We start from the raw sequence: 22,142 nt of genomic DNA, 5'->3' as shown, positions 1-22,142 counted from the left end.
TACAAGTTTATATGCCAACTAGCTCTGCAGATGACGAAGAAATTGAAGAAATGTATGATGAAATAAAAGAAATTATTCAGATAGTGAAGGGTGATGATAATTTAATAGTCATGGGTGACTGGAATTCGGTAGTAGGAAAAGGCAGAGAAGGAAACGTACTAGGTGAATATGGATTGGGGAAAAAAATGAAAGAGGAAGCCACCTGGTAGAATTTTGCACAGAGCACAACTTAATCATAGCTAACACTTGGTTCAAGAATCATAAAAGAAGGCTGTATACATGGAAGAAGCCTGGAGATACTGACAGGTTTCAGATAGATTATATAATGGTAAGACAGAGATTTAGGAACCAGGTTTTAAATTGTAAGATGTTTCCAGGGGCAGATGTGGACTCTGACCACAATCTATTGGTTATGACCTGTAGATTAAAACTGAAGAAACTGCTAAAAGGTGGGAATTTAAGGAGATGGGACCTGAATAAACTGAAAGAACCAGAGGTTGTACAGAGTTTTAGGGAGAGCAAAAGGGAACAATTGACAGGAATAGGGGAAAGAAATACAGTAGAAAAAGAATGGGTAGCTTTGAGGGATGAAGTAGTGAAGGCAGCAGAGGATCCAGTAGGTAAAAAGACGAGGGCTAGTATAAATCCTTGGGTAACAGAAGAAATATTGAATTTAATTGATGAAAGGAGAAAATATAAAAATGCAGTAAATGAAGCAGGCAAAAAGGAATACAAACGTCTCAAAAATGAGATCGACAGGAAGTGCAAAATGGCTAAGCAGGGATGGCTAGAGGACAAATGTAAGGATGTAGAGGCTTATCTCACTAGGGGTAAGATAGATATTGCCTACAGGAAAATTAAAGAGACCTTTGGAGATAAGAGAACCACTTGTATGAACATCAAGAGCTCAGATGGAAACCCAGTTCTAAGCAAAGAAGGGAAAGCAGAAAGGTGGAAGGAGTATATAGAGGGTCTATACAAGGGAGATGTACTTGAGGACAATATTATGGAAATGGAAGATGATGTAGGTGAAGATGAAATGGGAGATACGATACTGCATGAAGAGTTTGACAGAGCACTAAAAGACATGAGTCAAATTAAGGTCCCGGGAGTAGACAACATTCCATTGGAACTACTGACAGCCTTGGGAGAGCCAGTCCTGACAAAACTCTACCATTTGGTGAGCAAGATGTATGAGACAGGCGAAATTCCCTCAGACTTCAAGAAGAATATAATAATTCCAATCCCAAATAAAACAGGTGTTGACAGATGTGAAAATTACCGAACTATCAGTTTAGTAAGTCACAGCTGCAAAATACTAGCGCGAATTCTTTACAGACGAATGGAAAAACTAGTAGAACCGACCTCGGGGAAGATCAGTTTGGATTCCGTAGAAATGTTGGAACACGTGAGACAATACTGACCCTACAACTTATCTTAGAAACTAGATTGAGGAAGGGCAAACCTACGTTTCTAGCATTTGTAGACTTAGAGAAACCTTTTGACAATGTTGACTGGAATACTCTCTTTCAAATTCTAAAGGTTGCAGGGGTAAAATACAGGGAGCGAAAGGCTATTTACAATTTGTACAGAAACCAGATGGCAGTTATAAGAGTCGAGGGACATGAAAGGGAAGCAGTGGTTGGGAAGGGAGTGAGACAGGGTTTTAGTCTCTCCCCGATGTTATTCAATCTGTATATTGCGCAAGCAGTGAAGGAAACAAACGAAAAATTCGGAGTAGGTATTAAAATCCATGGAGAAGAAATAAAAACTTTGAGGTTTGCTGATGACATCATAATTGTGTCAGAGACAGCAAAGGACTTAGAAGAGCAGTTGAACAGAATGGACAGTGTCTTGAAAGGAGGGTATAAGATGAACATCAACAAAAGCAAAATGAGGATAATGGAATGTAGTCAAATTAAGTCGAGTGATGCTGAGGGAATTAGATTAGGAAATGAGACACTTAAAGTAGTAAAGGAGTTTTGCTATATGGGGAGCAAAATAACTGATGATGGTCGAAGTAGAGAGGATATAAAATGTAGACTGGCAATGGCAAGGAAAACGTTTCTGAAGAAGAGAAATTTGTTAACATTGAGCATAGATTTAAGTGTCAGGAAGACGTTTCTGAAAGCATTTTTATGGAGTGTAGCCATGTATGGAAGTGAAACATGGACGATAAATAGTTTGGACAGGAAGAGAATAGAAGCTTTCGAAATGTGGTGCTACAGAAGAATGCTGAAGATTAGATGGGTAGATCACATAACTAATGAGGAAGTATTGAATAGGATTGCGGAGAAGAGAAGTTTGTGGCACAACTTGACCACAAGAAGGGATCGGTTGGTAGGACATGTTCTGAGGCATCAAGGGATCACCAATTTTGCATTGGAGGGCAGCGTGGAGGGTAAAAATCGTAGAGGGAGACCAAGAGATGAATACACTAAGCAGATTCAGAAGGATGTAGGTTGCAGTAGGTACTGGGAGATGAAGAAGCTTGCACAGGATAGAGTAGCATGGAGAGCTGCATCAAACCAGTCTCAGGACTGAAGACTACAACAACAACAAGGCTACAATGGATTTTGCCGGAGAAATGCTGCTTTTCAGTACAATTAATGAAGGATAAAATGACCATTTGAACAAGAGGTAACTTAGTATAAGTTTTTTTATTCTATATATAAGAAAACTGTATTCATTTTAGGCATCTGTTATTACCATCAGTTGCTCTATGCTTATGGCAAATTTATACCACAAATTTTTTGATGTGTCTAGTTTGTTAATTGACAGTGCTGAAATTTTATTCCTTGGAGGTAAGTGATGACAGTAATTCTGTCTTATAATTTTAGTTTTCTGAGGTGAATTTTCCTTTTCGTATTATTATTATTGTTTTTAATAGAATACTGCATGAAGTTGCACTGAGTGAAGTGGCACAGTGGATAGCACACTGGACTGGCATTCGGGAGGATGACTGTTGAAACCCCCATCCAGCCATCCAGATTTAGGTTTTCTGTGATTTTACTAAATTGCTTCATGCAAATGCCGGAATGGTCCTTGTGAAAGGGCACAACTGATTTCCTTTCCCATCCTTGACACAATATGAGCTTGTGCTCCATCTCTAATGACCTCAATGTTGACCCAATCTTCCTTTCTTCTTTCCTTGAATTTATAGATCATTATATAACTTACGTTATTGGCAGATCAAATATTACTAAGAATATTTAATATATACATTTGTTAGTATCAAACAGTGATAGGTGATGAGAACCTACATAATTATCTGATATGGTAATCATTCCTATAAATTTTATAAGTTCGTGATCGATACTCACAGTTGCTATTGTTGCTAGTATGGCATAAACAAGATAGGCTGTTACTGATCTTCCTTCAGCATCTTTATCATTTTTTGTATGTGCCAAGCCATCCTTCGCTTGCTTCCAAATAAACCTTTGCAGCAGAAGCAATAATAATAAATAAAAGTATAACAATAAATAAAAATAATAAAAAAATATTAAAGGAACATGCAAATGTAATTAACATGGAACTCTTGGAAATTGTTATATCACAGAATTCATACTTGAACTAACCTTAGTAAACATTTGAAATTTAAAATTGTCATATGAGAAAAATAAATGTATTATCTCTGTGTGCACTGTAATTTATCTAATCTTGCCTTCAGGATTGCTACTGGAACAATACACAGGTGATTTTAGTATATTCATCATTTAAATATGGTTTTGAAACTTTGCAAGTAGGCTGCCTAGGGATAGCATCTGGCTTCAAGATTCTGCAAACCTGTAATCAGTCATGCTACCATTCTTTGCATACGTTCAATATCACTGGTCCCACACACCAGAGAACTATTCTAGGTTAGGTCACACAAATGATTTGTATGCAGTCTGCTTACAGTTCCCTAGTATTCTAGCAATGAACTGTACCTGTGACTGAATCTATTTGATTGTTACATTTCATATCCCTACAAATTGTTATACCCAGATATTTGTATGAGATGATCAATTACAACTGTAACTATTTGAGATTTTAATCACAGATACGATATCATGTTATTCTTCTTTTTTTTAATTTTTTGTTAAGTACAGATACTTCATAAACATCTGTGTGTACACAACATTTGAAATCCGTATTTCCAGCTTCTGTACATGATTGTTACTGACATTAACAAAATAATGAATAAAGTGTTTTGATCCATTCCACATACTATCCTGCAGTAATGGATGTATTGATTAAGTATCACAGTAAATAAAATCATATGAAGATACAAGAGAGAGAGAGAGAGAGAGAGAGAGACAGAGAGAGAGAGAGAGAGAGAGAGAGAGAGAGTTCCACATCTCCTCCTAAACAACTGAATTGATTTCAACCAAATTAGCTACACATATTTCTTATTAATCTGGGAAGGAGTGCCATGGTAGTAAGAAATACCTAGTTTCCATAGGTGTGGGGCTGGTGGTGAAAAGGGTTGTTAACCTCTGACATCTATGCTGCCTTGCACAACAGGTGCATTATGCGAGCAGTATTGGAATGCGTTCCACATGGTATACTTGTGGATGGGCAAGGCTCAGCAGAGAGAGATGAGAGGGATATTGAGAGGTATGATTGCGAGATGAACAGATAGAGGTGGGAGTAGGAGATGGATAGAGTGACAGGGTAGGCGGGGAAGATGAGATTGACAGATAGAGGTAGAATGATGAGATGGATGAATGAAGGTAGTAGTTGATGGGCAGACAGTGAGAAGGGAGGAGCTGATGGACAGAGATAAATTTGAGGAGGAGATTGGCAAAGAGGTGAGCACATGATAATCAGGGAGAGGGGAGGAGAAGATGGATGGAGAGTGGGGAGGTGTAGGAGGCAGGTGGAAGATGTAGAGGGGTAGTGGGCTGGTGGAAACAAAGAGGGGTAAGAGGAGATGGACATGAGAGAGGAGGAAATAGGCAGAGATTGGGGAAGGAGAAGATAGACAGAGATAGGGGGAAGAGGAAGACAGAGATAGGGGGAAGAGGAGGACAATGACAACGATAAGGGAGGAGGAGAGGGGATGGAGGAAATGGGGCAAGGAGGAGATGGACAGGGAGATGGAGGACAATATGAACGGAGAGAGGGGGGGAGGGGGAGGATGAGATGTGTGTATTGTATGTTCTGTTTGTATCTGCGGGTTAGTTACTGACAAATGTCATCATCCTGAAAGTCAAGAATTTTGATGCAGAAATCATTTTTCTCCTGCACAATGTATTGTGTGTCCATAAGTGAAATGGAACAGACAATGTGACCTGTGTCACAGGACTTTACTGATGAGGTATCTGTCACTGCACACTACATTTTGGAAATAACACATTTTCCAAAATGAACAACAGCAGAGCAGAGGGAGGCAGAAACCATTCTTTATGAAGAGATGAACAGCTAATTATGCTAACACTTGACAAATAAAATCCCAGTGTCATTCCTAATTCCACAGAGTACTACACAAATTGTGGTTACTATTGGATGATAGTGTATATGCAAGTGAAAAGTGTAATCTTGATCCATGACTTAGTATCAGGTGACAATTACCATGCAGATAAGACACTTTTATTTGTAGGAATGAGGAAGCAGTGGCATGTAATCACAAGCATTGAATACATGGAGACATTTCAACCACATTTGATTGTAGTCTGGGATAAACAACTAACTGGACTGTTACAGCTTATTAACTACTATAGTAATTTCCAGAATGAGATTTTCACCCTGCAGCAGAGTGTACTCTAGTACAAAACTTCCTGGCAGATCAAACAGTGTGCCGGACTAAGACTGGAACTAGGGGACTTTGCCATTCATGGGCTGGTGCTCTACCACTTGAGCCACCCAAGCATGATTATTCATTGCCCATCCTCACAGCTTTATTTCTGCCTATACCCCATCTCCTTCCTTCCAAACTTCACAGAAGCTCTCTTGCAAAACTTGCAAGACAAGCACTCCTGAAACAAAGAATGCCACCGAGACATGGCTTAGCCACAGCCTGGGGGATGTTTCTGGAATGAGCACCATGGAGTATGTGCTGATCTGAAACTGCATGGCATATTAAAACTGCTTGTTGGACCGAGACTTGAATTCAGGAACTTCCCGTTTTGCATGCAAGTGCTGTACCAACTAAGCTGCCCGAGCATGATTCACAATCCATCTTCACAGCTTTACTTCTACCAGTACCTCATCTCCTACCTTCTGAACTTCACAGAAGCTTTCCTGTGAAACTTGTGAGACTAGCTTTCCAGGCCTGCTTTCTTTCACGAGTGGCAATCTTGCAAGTTGTGAAGTTTGGAAGTTAGGAGATGAGGTACTGACAGAAGTAAAACTGTGAGAATGGGTCATGAGTTGTGCTTGGGTAGCTCAGTCAATTAGAGCACCTGCTCTTGAAATGCAAAGGTCCTGAGTTTGAGTCTCCCAGGAACAGTCAGCTAGTTAGTTCATAAACCACAGCTGGTCCTGGCAAAATTATAAACTCTTTATTCACAAAGGCATCAGACAGACTAGTCCATCAATCAGATTAAAAGCATCTAAAAATGCTGAAGCTTAAATAAATGCACTGAGGTGAAAAACACAAGAATAAAACTAGTTATTGAAATGCCTACATTTTAGGGAAACAACAAGTGAAATGAACTAGAACATACACTTATTTTTTTTAAACTTCTCACTATTTTTATTACCAAAGAAGGTCTTTAGTTGTGGGTGGGATGCTCTTAAGTATTGAAGTGATATAAAAGCATGCTTTAATTTACCAGTTACTAATCTTTCAGATACACAATAAAATGAACACGGCATATGTATTAAATCATTTCACTTACCAAAGATAAAGTGTTCCTCCTAAACTGACTAGTGTCACAGCAATAAGCACAATCCATACCATAACTCCAACCAAGTATCTGAATAATATTAATATCACTATGGAGAAACCTAAAAGAAAAACAGACAAATAAATCAGCTCTATGGTTTATAAAAACCCCTCACCTGAAACTGTATTATGAATACAGTAGTCATCCAATAAGCAAATACTAAAAATTTATTTTACCAAGTCAGTGTAGTCACATTTCACAACTATTCACAAATTATCTCGTGTATTTCATGGTTGTATGTCAGAAGTGTGATATTTTGTCTCATATGCTTGTCACATTATACATATACTTCTCTTTCTCTGTGTTAAGATGCAGGCTATTAAGTAAATGAGGAGAAAACACTTTGCAAACAAATTTAAATTTCTGCTGATATTACTGATTAAGTTATCTATCTACATTAAGAGGTCCATCATAGTTATAAGTGATTTTCTTTGTGTTATATTAGTTTGAGATAGATTCTCTCAGTTTAGACCTTTCTATATGAATTATTTCTGTCAAGAAATCACTAGTCCAATACGTGCTAGATAACCTCTTTCAGAAGAAAACATATTATTGTCCAAATGAGAATATGTAATTATGTGACAAAGTTTTCTAGACATTGTGAACACACTCCTTTTATGTATTTATTAATCAATTTAGAGAAATAGTTGGGTTAGAAAAACAGCCATTACATTTAAATACAAATTCCATTGCATAATTCTACAACAAATACATTCAAAAATTACGAACTTCCCTTTTCTAAGAAATACCACTGGACCAATGTTACAGTTTGAAATGGTTAGCACTAACTAGAATTGTGAAACATATTCTTCCAGCTTGCAGACAGTATAGAAGTCATATGACACATTACACTATAGTTTTCTTCTGTTAAACCTATTAGGAAAGTATTTATTTTTAACATAACAACCTGTATTTTCTGTAGTTCTACTTAAATCCATCTTAATATTACGGTAGACTATTTACTATCTGGCTCATGACTATCTAGCCTACTTAATAGCATAAAATGATTCTCTGTGATAAAATAAGGATTAATTTCTTGTACATACTGCACTCTTCCAAAGCTTTAGCAATTGGGTGCCAGCTACAATGCTGTGCAGCCTTTCAAAATGTTTTATGCATCATTTGTTCTTCTAGCACATCTGGAATCACAATTATAAGGTAAGGTCCATAGTTTTCAACACATGATGCTTAGAAGCTCTCCTCCAATGCTCACAAATAACAATGGACACATGTAGAGAGCATCTCTGCTTTCAGCTCTGCATACTTTGTTTCTTGAGTTGGATATCTGACATCCAAAGTGTGTACATTATTAAATTGTCACTTTATGTGGCCCTTGATGTTTTAATTAAAGAAATGGCAATGTGCAATAAATGAAAAAAAAATTGTAGTGACTATAGATCAGAAATTACGTGCTATAATGCAACTGGATTCTGGCATAGCAACCAGAATTGGAAAAGTAATATTGCAGTGGAAGAAAAATAGAGCAGAAATTGAGAAGTGGTGTGCTTTCCAAGTTAGTGGAAGTGGAATAAAAGTAAATGAAGGCAATGTGAAAGGTAAGCATAAGGAAGTTGAGCAAACTTTATTTTTGTGGCACAAACCCTTAAGAGGAAAAAGTTTGCCCCTTAATGGGCCAATATTGCAGGAAAAAGAAGTGCAATTTCAGCAGCAAATAGAAGGGGAAGGCTCAGAATTTACTGCCAGTGGGAAACATGATTCGGTATTCACCACATTACCCCGAGTGGAGAGGCTTTATCCACTGATAAGTAGGCTGTGTCATTGTTTAAAGACTGTATTTAAAAGTTAATTGATGAGGAGGGAATTTCTGGTGAACAATAGTGTAGTTACAATGAGAGTAGTTTAAATTACCAGAGGCTTGCTTCAAAAAATGGAGCTGTAGCATCTGGATATAAGAAAAGTAAGGAGTGAACTATCACGCTGGCTTGCAATGATGCAGCTGACAATCACAAGCTTAGGCTTACATTAATAGAGAAATCATGAAAACCTGGAGCTTTAAACAACCTGAAAAATCAGTAGTCACTGTCCCTGCATTACATTCATCAAAAGATGGATGAATACAGAAATCTTTAACACCCGGTTCCAAAACGCATTCTTACAGATGTAGAGAAATATTTGAAAGACAATAACTTACTGAGGAAAGTTCTGCTGTTTCTTGATAATGCACTTTTGAATCCTGACAGTGACAAACTCATAGATGGAGATAAAAAAGCTTTATTTTTATCCTTAAATGTGCCTGCTGTTTATCAGCTGATGCATGAGCATGCTTGAAATGCTAAACAAGAAGTTTTGCAAGTCTCCTCAGTTTGTTGATATCAGTAGCTGATAATAATGAAGACTGTGTAACCATTCTGAAGATGATACACTTGCTAAATACCGTGAGGTGGTTGGTCGAATATGACTTGTAAGCTCTTGGAAAATTCTTTCAGACTATGAAAATGGACATTTTAACTTTGAATCTATCTTTGAAAGCAAAGTAAAAAATGGAAACAATGATATTGTTTCATTGCTCAAAAGCGTATCGGACTGTGAGAACGTTGATGCAGAAAATGTCACAGAATGGATGGCAAACAATGATATTGTGAAAATGGTGATCCATGGGGAATTTACACAAGAGGAGGAGGCAAACTCAGAAGCTGGGAGAAATCACATCTGACATTGGGGAGGGTTCAAGATGAATGAGGCAAAGCCAAAGTACGTTAGTGAGCAGGAAGAGCCAGCGCCAGTTGATACCATCTATTTGCATGAGTGGAGAGATATTGCAGCTACAGGTGAGTAACAGTCATCTACCAAAGTTTTCTTTTTTAAAAAACCTCAAACTTCTAAGTTTCATCTTTTTTGTTAAGCCCGACTTTTCACAAGTGTGTAACCATACATTCATACTTCATTATGCATATCATTCTATTTCTTCTGTGATAATTTTTGAAGGGTGCAGTATCTCAATAACAAACATGTATAACTTTTATGTATTATGTAAGAGGTCAGAAAGTGTCAATAAAATTGGGTTTTCGTATTAAAAAAGAAAAAAGGGTATTTTGAATGGTACAGCTGGGGTCAGAAAAGAGGATTTGTAGAATTCCAGTCTATATGGCTTGACCTTCTGCCACATTAGGCCAGATAGTTGAGTGTCTACTGTGTTTAAATTATCAAACAATGGAAAAATCCAGGATGGAATAATGACAATATTACGAAAAGGACAGATTGCTACTCACCATAGTGGAGATGTTGAGTCACAGACAGGCACAACAAAAAGACTGTCGAACACGTAAGCTTTCGGCTAAAAGGGCATTCATCGGAATTGGACAACATACATACACACTCATGCAAACACAGCTTACACACACATTTACTCTGTAAGAACCTATTAATTAACCAAAGAAGATTGGTCAAGATGGTTGTCTACGAGAATTATGGGGCTAAGCAAGAGGATTTTAACTTTACAAACTCTTTGTATGTCTGTGGGAAATTAGTGAAAAATATATACTTTAATTTATTTATGCATACTTGTGTGAAACAGTGACAAGTGAAAATCTTATCTAACAAAGATAAAATTATGTTCCTTTGACGTTTTTGTAATGTGCTGTAAATCTATCTTGAAGTAAAATAACACTCTTTATTTTGCAAAAATGACAATTTTTACTACAAACACTGAAACATGTGGTGTGATTAAGAACTTCTAATTGTAGAATATAGGTATTTAGATACTTTAAAGAAATAGCTGTTAATAAAAGTATGCCCTGTAAATTAAGATGTTAATACAGAATAATTTTCTTTTCTTTTGTAATTTCTGAGCATTCCAGGTTTATGCCTTGTGACCACCTGAAATTTATTAAAATGATATTGGAAAGTCCTAGGTAGGATACAAATTGTGAAAGCAGTAGCTTGTCCCTTAATACAAACTATACTTAGACGTGGTATAAACATTTAATATTTGTTCTTAACCCACATTAATTAACAATATACATTAATTTTAAACCATTAAACACAATTTTAATAATCTGTGATTTTCCATCTCCTGAAATGTTGAAATTATTAGAGCTAGAAAAAAAACCGAATAGGGCATTTTTTGTAGAAAATTTAAAGTAGTTTAAGTTTGTGCGGAGAGTCATTTTTGCCAGAAGCTACAGTTTTCAAGATACCCAAGAAAAATATAAAAAACTGACCTTTAGATGATTGTGCCCCCATACCCATGCTCAAGCACACTGTAGAAGATTTTTAATATGCTATTCAACACACTCTTCTCCAAGCACTGTTCAAAAATTTGCTACTACACAATTTTTCCCCCAATTTCCTTCAATGACTGAAGTATTAACTACCATAATCTGGGACAGCTTTGCTACACTTTTTTCTTCTGCACATTTTGTCACCTAATAGTGCCAAAACATTTTTGAAACTATCCTAAGAAATAATCTTAGTCTTTAGTTTCATCATACATGGACAGCTGACAACTTAGTTATGTATTTATACATAATAAAAATGAAAACACATTTGGCAAAGTTAACTGGAAAAGAGACAACTTTTCAACCTGTATTAAAATAAGCAGAAATCATTAAATATTTATAGAAAAAGAAGCATAAAACATAAAAAATTACAAGAAAAGTTTGACATTTTCATCAGAAGAGAAAAATTTGCCTCAGTTTCACTTGTAAGGAGGATTAATTATATGCACGAGCCTGTTACATTCAGGCTAGCTTTAGCTGGCACATCTTGGAAGTAAAAAGTTTTTGCCCTGCCTGTGGTATGAAGATATGACACCTTGAACTTCCCATCTCCATAGAATTGAATAAGTTTACCAAGATGATGCTTGATACTTTTTTTGGTCAAGAATTTTACCACAAGAAACATTCCAAGCTTTGACTGTATAAGATCCTAGGCCATTATGGCATTCATTTCATTATGTTCACAAATGTCAGAGCTATGATCCTCTTCACAGCAAAAAGTGAGATCAACAAGATCCATTAACTACTGTTTACGTTCTTTTGTGGGTTCTGCATCTTGTTCAGGTGTAGAGACAGAGGTCACATGCAAACACAATCAGATTCTTCACTGCTGTGATGACTATTCCTCTGAGTATTTTTCCTTGTACCAGTTGATTTCTTAGGGAGGTACTTGGAGGACTATCAACAGCTTTTCCCGGATCCAGATAAATTCTTCTTCTTCTTCTTCTCTTCAGTGAACTATAGTCCCCATGATAGGCTTGAATGTAATTCATGAAGGAATCACTAACTCTTTTAGGTGTGCCATTACCATCAGCTCTTGTTGCATCTGGGATTCTAGAATGAATTTCTTCAGGATTTAGTAGCAAAGTACCACACTTCATGAGCTCTGATATGATATTCAATTTCATTTTATCTCCTTCGTCCAAAGCAATGAGAAGTTTTGCCAAGAGTTTAGAAACACACTTCCATGAGTGTCTTGGAACTAGGCGAGTTTCTAATCTTATAATATGTCACTATTGCTCTCCATTTCCTTTCACAGGGAGCAAAGATTGAAATTTACAGAGTTTGACGCAAGTGAGTGGATACTGGGGGAAAGAACACAAAGAGAATGTCATGAGTTCTGCATGCCTTGATTATTCTTACATTCACATGACTACTGAGATTATCTCCTATGGAACATTTGGGATCAGATAGACTTTTTTCATGGCAAAACAACATGGAAAACCCACATTTCAAAATGCAGAGCATCAAAGAATCCACTTGAAGCACTGCCATATTTTGTTCCTTTCAGTCCTCCCAAAATCCACGTCCAGTTCCCTGACATCAAAGCTTCAAATATTAAACAAATACTTACTTTGGTAGAATTTATAACTCTTTCTGGATACTTGCCTCCTTCATGAAATATCATTTTTTGAACCCTGGATCACCAGTCAAATTTGTCTCATCATAGTTTAATATATGGGATGGAGGAACTTCAAAGACTAAAGTATGCTTTAAGCTGATCAACTCCAGAACTAGCTCTAGTGCGAAAAATATTTTGGCACTTTGTTTATGCTGTTTCACAAAAGAACAGTACTGGTCATCACGAGGTAAGTTATTTTTTAAAATGTGAAACTTGCTCCCCGATCAAATCTAACAATTTTTTCACAAAGATCTGTAGATCAATGGCATTAAGAGGCTCACTCTGCATAGACAAGGACTTGTTCAAGGATCTTCTCTTCCTCTTCTTTACAACTCAATGCAGTCTGTGACCTGGTTTCTTTAAGTGAAGATACTTTACTTTGTTTTCCATTGTACTTTGCGGGATATAGAACTCTTTTGCTGCTTTTCCATACTCATTTTCTTATTAATCATTGCAGAGATAGCTAGCTGTAGCATAGTGTCATCATAATTTTGATACCTGCATGCTCCCACTTTGATTCTAATGGGCTTTGGCATTTGAATGACCTATTCAGAGGCCCAAAAATACTTGATTTTTAAAAAAAGTGTGAAAGAGGGAAGAAAAGGTCGAAATTCTAGATTGGCAAAGTTGACCCATTTTTACCAAACTTCTGGTGCAACACTGCCAAGTTATATTATTGTACTAAATACACAACAAAATTTTATTTCTAAAAGTGATTCTGAAATGTATGAGAGATGGCACCACCAGCACGTATTGAGGTCATGTTTAGTTAGTAGCATCTTTGGAAAAAATGCACACCAAGTTACAGCCATACTGCTCTATTTCCTTGTGTTTGGCATTCATGTGAATCAAGGAAGTTGAGTGATTGTCAAAAAATGGATGAAAAAGAATTTCATGTGGTGATTAAACATTACTTTATGAAAGGCAAAACGCTTGATAAACATTACAGTGACTCTGCACCTTCAATTAGAACAGTTTATAAGTGATTTCAAAATTTTCGGAGTGGTCATATGGACACAAGTGATGCTGAACATTCTGTACGCCCTTTGGAGGTTACGACTCCAGAAATCATCAATAAAATCCATGATATCGTGATGGATGACAGAAGAGTTAATGTGCATGAGATTGCTAATGCTGTGGGCATCCTGAATGAACAGGTACATAATATATTGCATAAATGTTTGGACATGAGAAAGCTATCCACAAGATGGGTTCCACGATTGCTCACACCTGACCAAAAATGGAATTGTGTGACGTGTTGCAAGGATGGTTTGCAGCTGTTCAGCAAGAATCCGCAGAACTTTCAGCATCATTTCATCACTGTGGATGAAACATGGATACATTACTATACTCCTGAGACCAAACAACAATCTAAACAATGGGTTAACAAGGGAGAATCTGCACCAAAAAAGGTGAAGACCATTCCTTCGGCCGGAAAGGTTATGGTGACTGTCTTTTGGGATTCGCAAGGGATAATCCTCATCGACTATGTGGAAAAGGGTAAAACTATTACAGGTGCATATTATTCATCATTATTGGACCATTTGAAAACTGAGCTGGAAAGAAAAACACCAGCGATTGGACTGCAAAAAAGTCCTTTTCCATCACAACAATGCACCAGCACACACCTCGGCAGTTGTGGTCACAAAATTAATGGAAATAGGATTCCAACTCATTTCACATCCCCCCTATTCTCCAGACTTGGCTCCCTCAGATTACTATTTGTTCCTGAATTTGAAGAAATGGCTGGCGGGACATAAGATTTTATTCAAACAAAGTGGTGATTGCAGCAACTAATAGCTATTTTGCAGACTTGGACAATTCCTATTATTTGGAAGGGATCAACAAATTAGAAGAGCATTGGACGAAGTGTATAAGTCTAAAAGGAAACTATGTAAAAAAAATAAAAAAGGTTTATACCAAACGCGTAAGTAGTTTTTATTTTCACATGGACTTTTCAGACACCCCTCATAATTATATACTGCACTGAACAAATGAAATAGTTTTCCATTATGTTAGAAGAAGTGGGCTGGGTGAGTTACTTTTGCAGATTACCAGAAAATGCATGATCTGCAATCCCCCCCCCCAAAAGGCAAAGTTGTCTCAGTAGCTTAAGTTTCAAAGAGTCTCCTGCTAATTTCCATATTTACTATTGATAGGGTGATTTTACACAAAATTTACTATACCTCACAATCAGTGCAGAATGCCAACAATGATAATTGATGCAGGAATGTGTGGGAAGCTTGTATTGCTAGTCACTGTGTGTACTCACATCCACAGTGATGATAATGTTGCTAAGTCGAAGATGTGTCTTTATGGCAATTGAAGTTACTAAAACATCATTGGCTAAAATAAACAGCTGCTGTTTCAAGTACAGTGTATATGATTGTCAGTTCTGAGATTCTTTTGCTAGGCTTGTCAATGTCCTGAGGCTTACCTTCATCATAATACATTCTGTTTATGATGAGAATTAGTCTAGTTTTATGCTATCATTACAAATTATGTTTACATTTGCACCTACCAAATGCAATTAAGAATAGGTAGAGGAGTTCCATCTTACATAATTCGAGATCTTCTGTGACTTCCTGAAACACATTTGATTTTTTATAGTAACAGTAACTGGATAACTGATGTTACAAAAAGTAGTTTAGAATTACAATAATAACAAGTAATGAAAAATGAGGGTTGAAATAAGTTGAGGTGCAGTTCTACACACATAAATAAATACAAACCAGAAAACATTTTTTACTTACTTGAAGAAAATCTGCAACTCCAAGCCGCGATGTCAGTTTCTCTTGTTTGATAGGTATACATCGATTTAAGAGGAATACACGACTGTAAGAAAAGATCTACTGCTAGCCTCAAATTATAAATGGTCAAAATGCAATAAGATATAAACAAAATATAAGTCTCCACAGTGAGCAAAAAAATTTTAAAAATAATTTTTTTCTTCAGAATGAAAATTGTGGACTCAAATATGTCAACACTAGAAAAACTGCCATCAGCAGTATGCTTGCTTCTGGAATCATTTCATAATTGTGTGCAACATTCAGTACTTTTGTTATTAGATATTATTTTACATACACACATTTTTAGTTATGGACTTCAACTTCAGGCCTCAAATACATGATGCCTTCCACCTGACATATTTTTCCTTGTGTTATTAGCCAGTTTCAAGAAATTACTAAAAATTTGAACATAGGAAGGATTCACATGTAAAAGGACTGGACAAAAATATAGAACAACCATGAGAAATGCACGCATGTACATAAATGCAGATACTAGCCAAGTCTGCTTGTTGCACTGTTGCATTTGATCATGAGCAGCACTTGTGTAATGTCCTCAGTAGATTGCAAGTGTTAGTCATGGTGAGAACAGTGTTCTGTATAGCTGATCATGCACTATATTGCAGCTACATGAATTCAGACTTGGGAAAATTGTTGGTGCTCACATTGTGGGTGCTTCCATGTTTGGTGTTTCAAGAGGCACTGTATACAGGGAAAGCAGAAAAACATCATCTGTTGATTCACAACTTGGACTGAAGTGTTTGTTTAGTAATAACAATGGATGATCACTGATGAGGAATATGAAGAAAAATAAGAGGATGACAGCTGCAAAAGTCACTGCAGAACTGAACGTTGCTTGTGAAACCTGCCCACAGCAAAACAACATGACGGGAGCTCCATAAGCGGGCAACTGCAGGATAAGCTGGAATTCCAAAACCACACATCATTGACATAACTGCCCACAACAGGAAAACATGGGGCATAATCTGTAAAATCGGTACTATGAGGTGTTGGAGACAGTAATTTGGTTGGATGTGTTTGGTTTCACACTGTTTCCAACTTTTGGCTGAGTTTTGGTAAAGAGAAAAATATGGCAGGAGTTTGGTGATGATGTGGGCAGCTATATCATGGCATTCCATCAGCTGTATGGCTACTCTGTAAGTTTGTATTACTGCTGCAGATTATATAATCAGTTTTGCTGATTAGTTCCATCCCATGGTACAGCATTTGTTCCTCAATGGTGATGCTGGGTTCCAAGATGCTAGGGCCCCTGTTCCTACAACTTACATCAGCCAGAATTGGTTTTTTGAGCATGAGGGTTAATTGTTGTGTCTCCCTGGTCCCCACAATCACCAGATCTAAATATTATAGAATCTTTGTTGTCTACTTTGTAGAAAAGGGTGTATGACCCTAATCCACTTCAATCATCATTCCCTGAATGTGCCACAATTTTGGAGAGTGAATGGTACAATATACTCTTGAAAACCATACAGAATCTGTATTTATCCAGGTTTCCTACACTATGTTATGCATGATAATGTGTTGTGTTTTTGGTGATTTCACATTTTTGTGCACCCTCTCTATCTGAAAATTACCTGCCTGACAGAACAATGATATGTATATAAAGTAGTAGCATTAGTAATGCTATCTCAACAGAGACAAAGTTACCATGCCATTTATCAACTCTGTTGCAACCATTTCAAGGCTTTTCAAGAGGGCATGATTACCAATAAAATTCCCACTCATCTATATCAGTACTCAAGCAACCTTACAGAGTGTGGCTGAAGGTCCCTTCAGTACCACTTTCATTTACCCCCTTCTTTCTTCCCTTTGCAAATGGTACATGGGCAAGAAGACTGTTGATAAACTTGTGTATGACCCCTATTTCACTAATTTCTTCATTGTGGGATGAAGTAATATGTTGTCCAGATCTTATACAAATGTCTGCTATTAGAATAGAATTTCAACTGTAACCTTTTCTGTTATACATAATGCCTCTCTTGTGTGATTGCCACTGTAGTTTGTTGAACAAGTAAATGATGAAATGTGCTGCTTTTCGTTGGATCTTCTCTATCTCTTCTGTTAATCCTACTTGGTAAAGGTCCCAGACTGATCAAAATTACCCAAGAATCAGTTGAACAAGTTTTTTGTAAGCCACTTCTTTTTTAGATATTACATTTTCTTAAGATTCTGTCAATGAATCTCAGCCTGGAATCTGCTATTCCTTCAATTTGTTACTCTTTTCAATGATGTTTCACCAACAGTGTAATTGAACATAAATGGATCTCTTTGCCTATTTACAGGATGTATCTTAAGGGCCCCACACACAAGTATCTGATGGATTGTATGTGATTCATGCATGCAATATGGCTGCCTGGCTAGTCAGCAGGGTGTGTGGCACTATGGTTGCAACATTTTTTATCTATTCATCAAGAGTGGTTATGCTGTTCTGTTTAGTTTCACTTTGCCCATGATGAGTAACAAGTTTACAACAGAATTTATAGTCATTCATGGACCACAAACTACTCTGAGAAATGAAGTGGAAACTGGATTTGCAACTTATATTAAGTAGTAATAAAAAATACACCCTCTGAATTGAAGGGAGGTTCATAGTAATAATTGAGATACAAAGGGCTCCATCTCATGATTTTGAGTTATTTATGAAATAATTAAACATTTTATTAAAATTTTTAACTTAAACAAAATGACACATGTGTCTACTGTAATGTTAAGAGAACATTTTAATTCAAATGATCAGGGCAAATCGGTTATACAGTTACACTCAAATCCATTGTTATTTCATACAAACTAACTCTCCTTCATACAATTTATAAAAAGAGTTAAGAGTAATCTGTAGTGCAGCTATTGATAATATCTTTATGGACACATGAAGGAAATTGTGTAAATATTGCATTTAAATTATAAGTTTAATAATAAAAAGGAACTGAGCACTATAAATGTAAAATGAATTGTATGGGCAAGCTGGAAAGATGTACACAACCCATTTGACATCAGTGAAAAATGTAACACAGTCTGTAAAACAACTGACAGATAAAAAGAAGGGTTTCAAAAGAAGTTTAAAAAGTTATAACTCTCATTTATTTTATATTTATGTTTTGCAAGTGTTTTTGGTGATACAGAAATCAGCTGCAACTCCTACCAAATATAGCAGTTCACTTTCCATAGCAGAACTTCTCAACACAGTGGCATTTGTAACATTAACTGAAATTGCTTGGCAAATCGCTTGTGTTTGGGGTGTCAAGGTGAGCAATCGATTGCAGGTGATATCGCAGGCAACAGATTGTAGTCAACCATCATTAGTGTAGGGGATCCTTACACTTATTTCTTTCAGAGATTATTGCTAGTCTGTACAGTCCCTGCACCAATCATCAATCTTCTGCAGATCATTCTGCATTTCATTACATTCTGCAATCTTCCTATAGACAACAGCATCCCCTTCAAACCATTTCACAGAGCTTCCAACATTATCCACTAAATTATTTTTATACTTTGTTAACAATGATGGTCCTATAAGACTCCCCTGTAGCACCCGACAAATATCTTTACATCTCCAGTTTAATCCTGATTAGAATAACATACTGAGTTCTGCTTCTTAAGAAATCTTGAACTCAGTCAGAAATCTGGAATCTGGTCAGATGAATGGCTACTGCTGGACTGTGACTAAGAAGAAGTTTGAATACCCACTGGTAACACTTGCTGCTGAGCACTGCATAGTCATCTTCAAGGTACACTTTACCACCAACAGTCTGGATTTTCCTTCTTGTCACCAGCTTCTCTGAACTTTTCCAATGTGAAGTGTCTCTCATACATTCTTCAAACCCAGCATCGACTTTAACCCCAGTATCTGTCAGTCCTTGTCACCTATCTACCTCCATCCCCGTTTCCACCACAATTACAACCCCTACCAATAAATGCTTCCTATATCTCCCTGTTTGTGACTGTATTTATATTTATAGGTCTTTATGCCTTCATCCATATTTCTTAATGTTCATCCTGTATCCCATTATTTAATATGCTCTTTCTTTAAGATATTGTGAATAATCACATGCCACAATGTTTACTCACTTGCTATGACTACGTCAAGCAACAGAAATTATTTCGACTTTTTTTTAAATTTAACATTGGCATTTAGAAAGCATGGAGAAAAGAAAAAGTAAAACAGGCTGAAAGAATTCTTCATTGGCCATTCCTCCCTGGAAGTGACCAAGCATTTAATACAATAATGTATCAATAAAATATTGTGTATTAGGTTAGTTGTCAATGATTATTAGGTTAATTATTAATGATTTTATTTACACAAGGATAAAAATTTAGGCTGTGTAGAAAATTCGTAATAACATAATTATAGCAACACCAAGAAGAAAGTTTTCCTCTTTTTCTAGCTATAGTTCACAGAATTCAAAATTTCCTGCAGTCAAAATACCAAAAAACTTTTGATATCACTGCCTGACAAATATGGTACTTACTAAGTGCTGTTTGGACATACTTGTTCACAAGTCTTTTCAGGCCCAAGTCTGATCACCAGAAATCTGAAAATGATTTCAACATTATAAGTCATATTAATTAGATGATACACTCATACATACAATTTTCTTCACTTATTTTATGGTTTATAAAAGAAACAAATAACAGGTTTAATAAGTAAGTAAAGAAAAAGAGAAGTATTACTGATAAACTATATGGTTTCAAAGAGCGAAGTCTGATCTTAGATTGTAACTGAAAACTCTTCTGGTTGGGAAAAAAGTTAGAAAGTTGTCAAGCAAGAACTTTTGTGTTTAAGCAAATAACATTTCTTCGAACCATTTTCATTTTATTTTTATAATCTAATTTTCTGATCAACAGTTGGTGAGGTAAATAGCTAACAACTGTGCTCAAAAAACAATTGCATATTTGTGATTATACTTCTGATTACCTCTGCAGATGACACTGAAACCAGTAATCAAGTGTTGTATATGACAACTGAGAATGACAAAGAAAATATTATAGCGTCATATTTTGACTAACATTAAGCTCCTTATTTGACAAATCCCAAACTCTAAAAATAAGTAAAAGTGCCGAAAAACAAGAAAAACCTTTTGGTGTTGATAAATGTTTTGAACATAAAGTATTACACAACATTTATAGATTAGTGGTGTGTGCTTAGAACAGCGTTTCAGATTTTCTTTTGTGACTGTCAAAAAATACAGAATACATTGATTCTGGAATTTTTATTATTTCTTCATTTCTTTATAAGATTATATTTATTCATTAGAAGGCATATTGTGTACCCAGCAATAGTTCTGTGATAAAAGTAGACTATAAAAATGGTTCCTGTGGTGCCACACTAGGCAGTCAACAACAAGAGGTTGGCAGTAGCTCACGTGCCTGCCCTGCCAACCTATGGCCAGCTTGATGACACTCTCTGCTACATATCCAAGGAGTACCACCACCAAGTCACCATTAGAAGGTGCTGCACCAATGCTAGCTGAGACACATAGTGGAATTCACTCACAGCATTTGAAGCCTAATAGTTAGCCTCACTTCTTTCTGTTATTATTTATGACAAATTTACTTGTGGCAAGGAACCACTGGAATACAACTGGACTTGCTGAATTGAAGTTAAGTAAACAAGAGTCAGGAACATATTACATATGCTTCTCACTATTTTTCTCTCTGTCTCAGCACCCACCTATTCCTTAGCATCCACCCTTGGACCAACCCAACAATTGGAAATGGGGCCGTTGCCACAAGTGTTCCAGTTTGCTTTTACATCTCATCATGTAACTACTTAGTGCCGCTATTAATAGTGTATCTTTTTCTTTTTGCAAGACTGTTATTTTTGCCGTGCTTGTGTTACTGTGCATTTGTGTTCCAGAATGTGACCTGCAAATGACCTCGTTTGTTTGCACACACTGAGGCTAACATTCATGCTTATGTACACTATTTCTTGTGTTGTAATTTCTGTGTGTGTGTACTGAAGCAAGAACTGTCAGTAACAAAGATTATTCCTTTCAGGTGCAGCAGATGCAGAATCTTATAGACATGTTGACAAGACTGCTCGCTGTGCAAGCAAACACACCGCATCTTCCTCTGTCTCCCGCAGCACAGCCAAAGTCAGCACCACATGTTTCCATGTCATCAGTCTGTGCTTTTAATTCAACACACAAGGAATGGTTCCAGTACAGAGTACAGCTCAACACACACTTCACAGCACATCACAAAACTCCTTTACTACTTTAAGTGTCTCATTCCCTAATCTAATTCCCTCAGCATCATCCAACTTAATTCGACTACATTCCATTATCCTCGTTTTGCTTTTGTTGATGTTCATCTTACATCCTCCTTTCAAGACACTGTCAATTCCGTTCAACTGCTCTTCGAAGTCCTTTGCTGTCTCTGACAGAAATACAATGTCATCGGCGAACCTCAAAGTTTTTATTTCTGCTCCATAGATTTTAATACCTACTCCAAATTTGTCTTTTGTTTCCTTTACTGCTTATTCAATACAATGATTGAATAACATCGGGGAGAGGCTACAACCCTGTCTCACTCCCTTCCCAACCATGCCCTCGACTCTTACAACTGCCATCTGGTTTCCGTACAAATTGTAAATAGCCTCTCGCTC

General features: G+C 36.6%; 1 protein-coding gene across 2 annotated transcripts in view; it reads right to left on the bottom strand.

The window, feature by feature from the left end:
* Positions 1-22,142, bottom strand: part of LOC126356221 (choline transporter-like protein 1) — a 442,973-nt gene that overhangs the window by 52,316 nt on the left and 368,515 nt on the right. For both annotated transcript variants that reach the window (XM_050007038.1, XM_050007037.1), the window contains exons 5-9: positions 20,005-20,067; positions 15,485-15,566; positions 15,253-15,316; positions 6,825-6,933; positions 3,324-3,438 (exon numbers count right to left, since the gene is read on the bottom strand). In XM_050007038.1, coding sequence (XP_049862995.1) covers positions 3,324-3,438; positions 6,825-6,933; positions 15,253-15,316; positions 15,485-15,566; positions 20,005-20,067 — 433 coding nt within the window. The remainder of the gene's footprint in view (positions 1-3,323; positions 3,439-6,824; positions 6,934-15,252; positions 15,317-15,484; positions 15,567-20,004; positions 20,068-22,142) is intronic.

The sequence above is a fragment of the Schistocerca gregaria genome, chromosome 3 (genome assembly GCF_023897955.1).
Source record: "Schistocerca gregaria isolate iqSchGreg1 chromosome 3, iqSchGreg1.2, whole genome shotgun sequence".
NCBI classification, from domain to species: Eukaryota; Metazoa; Arthropoda; class Insecta; order Orthoptera; family Acrididae; genus Schistocerca; species Schistocerca gregaria.
Note: the sequence above shows the minus strand (reverse complement) of the source record. Positions and strands in the feature narration are given on the sequence as shown.